Source organism: Heloderma suspectum, chromosome 4, assembly GCF_057233095.1.
Source record: "Heloderma suspectum isolate Gila_16-S chromosome 4, 16-S_ref, whole genome shotgun sequence".
NCBI lineage: Eukaryota > Metazoa > Chordata > Lepidosauria > Squamata > Helodermatidae > Heloderma > Heloderma suspectum.
This window is the reverse complement of record NC_139461.1, coordinates 179,404,755-179,415,516: the sequence shown is the minus strand read 5'-3', so window position 1 is coordinate 179,415,516 and position 10,762 is coordinate 179,404,755. Positions and strand designations below refer to the sequence as shown.

Genomic DNA, 10,762 nt, shown 5'->3' with positions numbered 1-10,762 from the left:
CACAGCTCTAGTTGTAACAGGATGAAACTGAAATAAAGCCAAATGTGTGTTCTCTACAAATGTGATTGTGTTTTAAATAGAAGCCATGGAGGGTGGAGCTTTTGAGGTGCTGCTACCACCATGACCACCACCTCTGTACATAGACACAGAGTCTTGCTTCTGCACATGGATCTCAGTTCAAGCCGTGATGGGTTATCCACACCTCCAAATCACACCTCCAAATCACCATTTGGTGCTGCAGTCCTGAAGTAGGAATCTTAACATTTGTGAATCAGTCATGAGCATGGGGAGAGAGAGCACCACGGCATTAGATGGTGAATAAAAGGCTGGCAACTGCTTCAGCTGGCTGCTAACTCTGTGAATGAAAATGAGGACATCCATGGTAATTGATCTGCATCGAACAAGCACTAGAAAGATGGAGGTTCACCTGCAGTGTAGAAATGTCTGAAACCTAAGGTTCAGCTGGAATGGAAGATGTCAATACAATTGCCCCTATCTTTCCATTTCTCAATGGTAGAGATCCGTGTCTTACTACTTTCACAGAACGCTGAAAACTGATGAATGAATTTCATCTTTATTGAGGTCAAAAGACCATTACACAATAAAATGCCTATGTTATATAGTAGTTTACCTCCTACTGTGAAAACACTCCATTCAGCTGCATATGCCAGTTTAATAAATGTGACCAATAAATCCTAAAAAGGATGGAGATTTCTTTAAAGCCACAGAGGTATGGGACAAGGTTTTTTTTAATCAAGATCACAAGACAGGAGGCAGCTTGTAATTAATATGCAGCCTTTTGACATTTAAATAATGTATGTCTTAGGATACAAATCCCGGAAATGCAAAAATTAAGCAAGCATGCTAAAAATTGCTGATAGCTTAACAGATGTACGATTCAAACCATTTTGTTCCTTTAATTTTAATGACTTGGTCATAATTTCAGTTTAAGGGCAATGCTGTCCCTCTGCCATCCTCCTCCTCCCAAGTGTGTCCAAAAGCCAAGCACAATTTCTGCTGACTAAACATGCAGCGGATGAGATTTTTAAATGACGAATTACGGCACAGTTGCATGCTGAGAGAGAACTCATTAAAGCTGGTGTGCAGTCAGTCAGGTTGAAAAGGTGGCAGTATTTGCTCACACAAAATGCTTGCAGCATGAGTGAGTCTGCAAGAAAGCAAAAGAAAATAAACCTACATCAAATATGCTCCAGTTTCAATGTTTTGGGGTAAAAACTGGTAAGTTGGACTAGAAATCCCACTTCCCCCAAAGCACTAACTTTGTGTGAATTTCCACCTTTAATCAATCCTATTCTGCATCATTGTTTTCACTAGGTATTGTCTCATTCTCCTTCCTGGACTAGTTGTATGAGTGGTCCCAACCAGTCAGGGATCATGCAGTGAATGGGGTGACATCACAGAGGTAGATAGCCAATCAGCTTTGGTTCCATGATGACATTCCAAAGAGCACATGAGCACAACTGAAAGCAGGTTCTTCCTGCCTGATGATTCTCTGCTGAAAACATCCTCTCCCATACTCCTGCATTCATATATAGGAGGAAAATTTGGTTGGGAAGCTCATTTTCTTGTAACGTCTAGTTTGGCCTGTGCAGTGCTGTATTCCTATATTGTATATGGGGTGAGGGGAGCTGAGCCTGAGAGATAATGCCATGCCCAGAGCCATCGAGGGATGGGATTTTAACCAAAGACTTCCTGGTTCACAGCCACAATTCTCTTAGCTATTATTCCTCAATAACACTCAGGTTCTAAGTATGATCAATCTGTTTGTTTGTTTATTTCTGTGACCAACTAAAATGCCTTCTGTTATACAAGAAGTTAAAGTGATGATATATGTGTGTGTGGGGGGGGGGGATACAAAGCTTTCATCACATGAAAAGCAGTGAAGCCTTAGCACTGATTTGTGCCCAGAGCGATCATTGGGTGGACATCCAGTAATTACAGAGCCAATAATTACACAGCCATCCAATAATTACTCAACCAATAATTACACAGAGACAGTGTTGGGTTATAAGTTGGACACAACTTGGTTACAGCTTAGAGTTTGACATGGTATGGGGGCTGGATCCCCCAATCAGTCAGCCCACTTGCTAACCAATTCACACCACATTCCATGGGCTGGGAGGCTCCATGTGGGCGGGGGGGGCTTAGGCTAGAGCATGGGGTTGACCATGCCATAGCGTGTGCTCATGTGCCGTTCAGATGTCTCCTTCCCTACTCCCCTGGGAGTGATTCCAGCATCCCAGGCCCCGAGCTGGGTTGCAGCCCTGAGGCCCACTTCCAGGACACACCTGTTCCTTCTGGGGAGAGGGCATGAGCCCCCTTCCCCCTTGACCTGGATCCAGCCCAATACAATCTGCACTAAAACGTTGTGACAGTGATGCTTAGCAGACAACTTTACAACCAACTTATATTGCTATGAAGAAGACAAAGACACTGTGAGACACACCATCATTCCCCCAGCTAAAATTCCTTCCCAACCCCATCAACTGGCAGATGACTGAAGTCCACAGCATAATCAATCATATTTACAAGGACAGTGGGTTGGGCAAGCCCACGATGGCAATGTGTACACAGGACAGGAGACCATGCCATGACCCTTTATAATCATGGAGCAGACTGGAAGGAAGACTTCCCCTTCTGACCTACTCCCAGAGGCCATGCCCCCACAAGCCCCTGAGACACACAGATGGGTGCCCGTGGCCTTCCCCTCCACTATGCCCAGAACCTCTGGCATGGTGTATGCCTCTCCACTCACCCAGACCTCCTCTTTTCCCACCAAGGCACCCATGCTGTGATGTACAGGGGCTCCCAGGTTAGCAGGGGAGCTGGGCTTAGGTGAATTTCAAAGAAGCTCTTCAACAAAGCTCATTGGGCAGTTTTAATGCCATCATCCACAGCAATGGTATGTCAAGAAAAAGTCATCCTGCAGGTCATTATTTTATTAATGTGATGACCGCAAAGAGCTCTGTCTGAGAGTTCATTAGACCAAGCATAAAACCTTAGGACAAAAAAGAAGTGTGTGTGTGCAGGGGGAAGCACCTGCCCAGAAAAGCAATGGATGACAAACACATCTTTAGAGACAACACTCTGCTCTGGGCTGGCATATATATACTAAGTCTAGGGTCTAAAATTATGTCCTTTGGGTTTGGGAGGTGGGGCAGACTGAAGGCCACTAAGAGCATAATCCTCTGGATGTTTTGACAGAAAAAAGTCCTACAACTCCCGGCATGCCCCAGCCAGGCATGCTGTGAGTTTTAGGACTTTTTTCTGTCTAAACATCCGAACGATTCCACCCTAAATCTATTCCTTCAATTCATCCAATGAGATTACATCCATGTATCCACATTTTGCCCCTTGGATGGTTTGTTTGCTTGCTTTTTTATTTATTACATTTCTACACTGCCCAATAGCCAAAGTTCTCAGGTGGTTCACAATGAAAACGACAAAAAATATTGGACGAATAGAAAAGGTAGCAAGGGCTTGATCTGCCACACATACCACTTAATTATAAAAGCAGGGTACACACCTACGTTCATTACTGATTCTATCTTATAAATCTGAGCAGTATATTAAGCATTTAGCGATATATATTTTTGGGGCAAGCCTGCACCTCCTACTTTGATGCAAGCCTTTATTGGGCCTCAGTCATTTTCTAAGTACTTCACTAGTTATGGGCCTTAATCCTTCTCTTTTGTTCCTTACTGGGCAAAGCTATGATGGTTAAGTGTTATTTACATTGTAGGTATTCCCTCTCTCTCTCTCTCTCTTTCTTTCTTTCTTTCTTTCTCAATCTCTGGTGATACTCCAGGGAAGGCAAAAAAACATGCCAATCCCTGGGCAACCTGGATACCATGACAAAAAAATCCTTCCAAGCCTCAAATAGGATGGCCAGCACATGCCTAGGATAACTTTGACATCTGAGAGTGGATGTGCTGGGCATGCTGCCTTTAGAGCTGTAATGAGGCTGGACCATGTGGTGAGAGGCTTTATATAGGCCTCCCTTTAATCTCATTCTCATTTATCTTGTGAGACACAGAATCATAGAATAGTAGGGTTGGAAGGGGCCTATAAGCCCATCGATTCCAACCACCTGCTCAATTTAGGTATCCAAGTCAAACCATCCCTGACAGATGGCTGCCCAACTTCATCTTGAAAGAATGCCTCCAGGGTGGGAGAGCCCACCACCTCCCTAGGGAATTGGTTCCATTGTCGTATTGCTCCAACAGTCAGGACGTTTTTCCTGATGTTCAGCCGGAATCTGGCTTCCTGTAACTTGAGCCCATTATTCCGTGTCCTGCACTCTGGGATGACTGAGAAGAGATCCTGGCCTTCCTCTCTGTGACAACCTTTCAAGTCCTTGAAGAGTGCTATCATATCTCCCCTCAGTCTTCTCCTCTCAAGGCTAAACATGCCCAGTTCTTTTAGACTCTCCTAATAGGGCCTTGTCTCCATTCCCCTGATCATCTCAGTCACCCTCCTCTGAATCCCCTCCAGTTTGTCTGAATTCTCCATCCCATGAGTTATTCAAATGAGTCCGTCTATCAAATCCCATGAAGGCCAGGATTACCAGGGAGGGACCATAGCTCAGTGGTGGAGCACCTGCCTGATATTCTGAAGTTCCCAGGTTCACTCCCTGGTAGTTCCAGGTATGGCGAGGAAAGAATCCTGCCTGAGTCTCTGGAGAGCCGCTCCCAGTCATTGTCGATAATGCTGGGCTAGATGGGCCAATGGTCTGACTCGGTATAAAGAAGCTTCCTATGTTACCAGCCATCACAAGGTTTGCTGACTGGCCCTGGCCACACCACCCGCTGCATCCCAGTGTCCACAAAATGAGCATTCAGTCTGTCTTGTTTCAAGCCCCCATGGGTATACACAGTCAAGTTTGCTTCAGTAGATGGTGTAATTATGGTCTGTCTGGAGTGCTAAAGTATAGTTGACAGCCTGCGCAAACCTGTAGGATAATATTGAGGGCCAAAGTGGATATTGTTACCCTAAGTGTGATGCCTGTATTTATTTCGACTTTCGCTGGGTCCGTTTCTGTTAATTTATTAGATTTTTATTCTGCCCAATTTCAAAACATTTTCTGGATGAACTACATGATAAATTTTTTAAAAAAAATTCCCAATTAAAAAGGACCCCAAACAATAAACACAGGAAATACAGTATAAACTAAACAAAAACAGACATTCCAGAACTGTATGAACAAATCTAAACCATAAGATTTAGTATCTAAAATGCCTGAGAGAAAAGGAATATCTTCATGTAATACCACAAAGATAACAGGGTGGGCACCGGTGATCCTTCTTGGAGACAGTATTAAGCAGGTCACAACAGCCAGGATGGCCCTCTGTCTTGTAGGCACCAGCCTAATTGCATTTAGTGGAGGTACCCAGAAGAGGACCTTTGAAGATGACCTAAGGATCTGGGCAGGTACATATGGGAGAAGATGTTCTTTTAGGTACCCTGACCCCAAACTGTTTACGGCCTTAAAGGTAGGTGAACACCAGCACAAACTTTCTTCGTGTTTTCTTTTGATTATATTATCTTTCAATTGATTATGTAAGTCACCTTGGGAAACCCTTTGGCAGCTGAATGGTGTGGCAAAAATGATTTTAGATAGTGGATGCTTATCCTCTGGAAGGGGTACATTAAACCCACCCTCCTCCATAATTACAAGAGTCCACCAGTAAGTGCAGGCAGCTTTTATTTGTAAGTCGTTGTCTCCAGTTACAGCGCTGAGGCCAAGCCAGCATAAAGACTTCCAACTCAGGGAAAGGACTTATGATGCCTTCCTTCTTGGCTTTAAATTACAAAAATGTCCAACTCTCCCCTTTTGAAGTAGTGGCCTTCAGGTGGCCATCCTTCACCGCGTTTCTTCGCTAGTGGTTGTCCATTCCTAGGTAGCTGCCTGCTACCTCTCTGCCTGGGTGTTCTCAGCAAAAGAAGGATGACTTGCTCCGGGGAGTCCTGGCGGGCTGTTACAGACAGATAGACAGATATCTTCCCCTTCCACACTGTAACATATCATTTCACTTACCCTGTGCTGTGATGTCACAGCATTCTACATTTCCTCCCCTCCACATCCCCCTGCCCCAGCTCAATATTATTGGCTACTGATGGTGGGGTGGAGAAAACCAGGACATTGTGACATGAAGTACATTATGGTGGAGAGGGGGGAAACCAAACTTGCTGCTACCATTTTGTGCATGTTTAAGGTAACATCTAGTTTGGCCCTGAAGGGGACACTGATCTCTGCATAAACAAGGAATGAGACTTTTCCCCATATCGCATTTTGTTTTATTCTTATTTATTTATTTTAAATATTTGTATGCTGACCTTCATTCAATAGATTTCAGGGCAGTAAAAGCAAATATACCATAAAACATTAAACTATATTATATATGCAATGGCATTCCCCAGTCTGGTGCCAAAGCCCTATGAGGAGAGACTGAAAAAAACAGGCATGTTTAGCCTTGAGAAGAGGGGAGATTATATGATAGCACTGTTCAAGTACTTGAAAGGTTGTCACAGAGAGGAAGGCCAGGATCTCTTCTCAATCAGTGCAGGACACAGAATAATGGGCTCAAGTTACAGGACACCAGATTCCGGCTGAACATGAAGAAAAACATCCTGACTGTTAGAGCAATATGGCAATAGAACCAATTACCTAGGGAGGTAGTGGGCTCTCCCACACTGGAGGCATTCAAGCCATCTGTCAGGGATGCTCTGACTTGGATTCCTGCACTGAGCAGGAGTTGGACTCGATGGTCTTATAGGCCTCTTCCAACCCTACTATTCTATGGTTCTAGTTGGTGCCTGTGGCAGGTTGTGATATGAGTTGTAAAGGACTGGTTTGGGAATGTGAGGGGGGATGGAATCTGTCTTGCCTCAGCAGGAAGCTGGGTCAATTGGCTATTGCGTCCCTTCCAAATCCATGATTCACTAGAAGGCCAGGTCCCAGTTCAGTGGGGGATGGTGCCATGCAAATGTGGGAGAGTCCTCCTTGTGCAGTGTGATTGGCCAGCCCAGGGAGATACAGGATAGGATCAGCTCCGAGAACCAATCGGTAGCAGGGGATGGTCATCAGGGATGGAGTCTTGGGATGGGGGGTGTTGCTGAGAGGGAGGGTTCCCTCTGTGATCCATTCATAGACCATAAATAGGACTTCAGCTACTGCCATCATCACGGATTGCCCTCCCCACCCACCTTTTTTCAGTTTTCCAGTGTTTCTTCATTGCTCTGGATAATGGTTAACCCCCAGTTGACAGAGTTAGGAAGGACTTTTACCCACTGGGGCAATGAGACTGTGTGTGGTGCAATAGCGTTGATGCTTTCATTACCTGGTTCTGCTAAATCCATCACAACTTGTTCATTGCAGGGGCTGGAGGAATTGGTCCAGATCCATTTCAGGGGGGAGGTTGGGGGTTGGGTCCCACTCCCCAAAATGGGAGTCCCCATAAAGGATCGGGGGGGGGGGTGCTTCAAAGCTCCAGCCCAGCTTGAGAACTGGCACACCTGCCATACACCCAGGTCACAGGAAGGAGCCACATTAGTAGCCCACATCATGTGGGCCCAAGTCTCCTGCCTCTGTCAAAGTTACTGCAGTGCAGCACGCAGGCTGGAGCAGGGTGGTGATTCAACTAGCGGTCGGGCTGCATACTGACTGGATCCTTGTCCAATGCCATGCCAAACTCTGAGAGCTGTAACCAAACCAATACAAAGTATGGCCTTTTATAACCCTATTTGCACTGCAGGTGGAAAAGATTCTAGCAGCTGATTCAAATGGGTGGGAAAAATCAAGTCCTTCTTGGATTTGAGAGTGTTAGGCAATAAAGCAGAAGTGATTACTGGCTAATATTTGATAAATGACATGCAATGGTATTTCATATTGGACTGTTATTGGTGGTTGGCATTCAGTAGCATTTTGTACTGCATTTCATATTTGACATGAAATGGTGGTTTACTTTTTAGCTGATAACATTTTAGAGTAATATGCAGTGGCAATACCATTAGATGGTCAAAAGTTTATGAAATTGTACGTCTGATGCATGGCAAAATATTGAGATGCTAAACCATTGCAATGTTGAGGTTGTTTCTTACAAGACTTTCAATGTTTAATGTTAAATTTTATATTGAAAATCTGAATGAGGAAACTGGAGTTTTTGTACATCTGAACATAATGGTTTCAGCTCAACATGAAACCATTCTCAGGGGAGTGAAAGGCACTTGCAGTTTAAAGACAAACTTTTGATTGCTTTATCTTTTTTTATTTTAGGAAGCAATCCTACCTACACTTACCTGGGAGTAAGTCCCATTGAACGCATTGGGGCTTACTTCTGAGTAGCAGACATGCATAGGATTGCAGTACACATCACCATTGGTTGCAGTACACATCACTACGTTGTGTGTGCGCCTATGCATAGATGTGCGGAGGACAGGAAGGCCTGGCGTGCTATGGTCCATGGGGTCACGAAGAGTCGGACACGATTTAACGACTGAACAACAGCAATGAGCAGATGTGCAGATTCCCCAGTGTGATCTGAAAAGACAGGCAGATTTGGACGAAAACAGTAAAAACCTGCAAAGTCATGTTTTCTCCTTTGCTGAAAATTATGCATTCTGGAACTGCAGTAGGCAGCTCAAGGCCAAGCAACAGGTGCGGGAGATAAGGGATGCATGGAGAAGAAGGTAGACTTCGACAGTATGGCAGGGGTTACACGGTTACCCTTCGACTATTGGAAACCCCGTGGAATCCCGGAGCTGCGTTTGTCAGATCCTGGAATTCCATAGCGGTTTCTTCTTCAGCAATGCAAAAGATACGACCTGGTGTCACCATTGAATGCTCATTTGACAACAGGTGAAAAAAGCAGCTCCACACTACCGCCCCCATCCCTTTTCCTTTGGGGCAAGCAGCCTTTACCCCCACCCCCACGCCCAATTACTCCTCCCCAAGAGTTTCTGAAAAACTGCGCTACAGTCGTTTACACAGAAACTGGAGTAATTCTTATTGAAAGCAGTAGGGCTTTCACTTCCGAGTCAACACCATGCGTGCGATCGGGATGCAAGAAATCAGAGCGGAGACACCCCCTTCCTACTTTTGGCATCCGTCAGCAGGCGAGGCGGACGGGTGAGGGAGAGGGAGAGAGAGAGAGAGAGAGAGAGAGAGAGAGCGGCTATGACACCGAGGATCGAAAAGGCCAGTAGGTAGTTCACTGTCTGCCTTCCCAGACCTCAGCATCACACCCATACCCAGCCAGAAACTGGAGGCGTATATTGAGCTACGATCTAGAGGCCGTTCAAAAAGCAAGGATAGAATCTTACCGCAGGAAAAAGAGAGCCTGGTCAGATTCACGGTAGCAAAGACTCATGCTGGTCAATTTCACACGAGACGAGTAGCGAAGAACAGAGGCACACACACGCGCGCACACGAATCGTGTATTTCTGAGCCGAGACGTCACGTGCGTGTTGAGAGCCTGGATGAAAGGAGAGAAGCTGACCCCCCGCCCTCTCGAGCTCGCAACCCACCCACCCCCATTCCTTTTCTCACACTGACACGCCAAGGATAATCTGAGCCCCTTCGGGCTCAAGCCATCCCCAGGAACAGCCTTGCAAACGGGGATCTTCCCGCAGCCTCGGAGCGACTGCTGCAATTGCCTCTTCCTCCTCTCAGCCCCCCACCCCCTTCTCCAGCTATTCCCTTCCCTGGACTCCTTTAACATCCCTCCTCCCAGCACCTTGCGAAACTGAAAAAACAAAACAAAAAAACACAGGAAAGATCGGGCCGGTGGAGGGTGCGTGTATAGTATGTCCGAGATCCGTTCTTCGTCTTCCCAGTTGGTATCATTAGGGTTTCAAGCCTGTGTCCCGAGATTGCGAAGGCAAAAACACTGAGAGAGTTGATCTTGCATAGTTAGTACAGCAACAAGGAGGGAGGGCGAGCGAGAGAGTGAGTATGTAGCTCCTTTATTATACCTGGGAGAAGGTAGCGGTGTGTGTGCGTGTGTGCGTGTGCGTGTGCGTGTGTGTGTGGCGGGGGGGGGGGGCGGCGCGCGCGCAAAGACCAGAAAAAAGCCAGGGAAAGGGCTCAGAGGGGGTGTTACTCTGCTCCCCCAATCCGCCCCCCCATCTCCTCTTATTGGATCCTCCCCACCCTTCCGGCTCCCTAAATCAGCCCCGTCGCTATATCTATCAGGATGAGTCCAGCCTCCTTCTCTAGCCCTCGCTGTGTCTCTCGCCTCATCATCTCCAGTCCAAAACCTGGCTGGCTCTCGACTCGATCTGGGTTTCTCTCTCTCTCTCTCTCTCTCTTTGGTGTGTGTGTTTTTAACCGAGCCAGCCTCCCGTCTCCGTGTGCTTTGGTGAATCTAGTATCTACCTGCTTTGCCTGAAGGGATCCGCCTTGACATCCACGTTCTGTTCTCCTCCTTCCCTCTCCTTTACGTTTGCTTGGACTCCCTTATTGTATTCGTACTATTACTATTATCATTATTATTAATAATAATAATAATAATAATAATAATAATAATAATTTTCTCCCCAGGCTTCTGGGCTCTTTATTTGGTCGCTCGTAGCACACACACGCGCGTACACAAGATGCACGCGCGCACACGCACGCGCGCACACGTCCACGCGGTTTCCCGGCGCGATTTCTTATTGCCACGGGGGCTCTCCTGCCACTAAGGGACCGCTGAGGGTTGCTTGCTGCTCCTCCCGTCCCGCCGTGAACAGAACGCCGCGCCAC

The 10,762-nt window shown here is 46.3% G+C and overlaps 1 protein-coding gene across 1 annotated transcript; it reads right to left on the bottom strand.

Annotated features, from left to right (window-relative positions):
• Window positions 1–732: 732 nt before the first annotated feature.
• Window positions 733–10,319, bottom strand: LOC146347809 (uncharacterized). The gene is made up of 3 exons (XM_084848197.1): window positions 9,343–10,319; window positions 8,320–8,560; window positions 733–1,168 (listed from the first exon to the last, which is right to left on the bottom strand). Exons 1-3 carry the CDS (start codon window positions 9,738–9,740, stop codon window positions 1,139–1,141), a joined length of 669 nt encoding a protein of 222 aa, XP_084704323.1. The 5' UTR covers window positions 9,741–10,319; the 3' UTR covers window positions 733–1,138.
• Window positions 10,320–10,762: the final 443 nt, after the last annotated feature.

Excerpts from the sequence above, each read along its gene's own strand:
- LOC146347809 (XM_084848197.1), bottom strand. The coding sequence starts at position 9,740 with ATGTTAAAGGAGTCCAGGGAAGGGAATAGCTGGAGAAGGGGGTGGGGG. Across the intron at positions 8,561-9,342 it reads CAGGCTCTCTTTTTCCTGCG|ATCACACTGGGGAATCTGCA; the intron begins GTAAGATTCTAT and ends CTGTCTTTTCAG. Across the intron at positions 1,169-8,319 it reads TCAATGGGACTTACTCCCAG|ACTCACTCATGCTGCAAGCA; the intron begins GTAAGTGTAGGT and ends GCTTTCTTGCAG.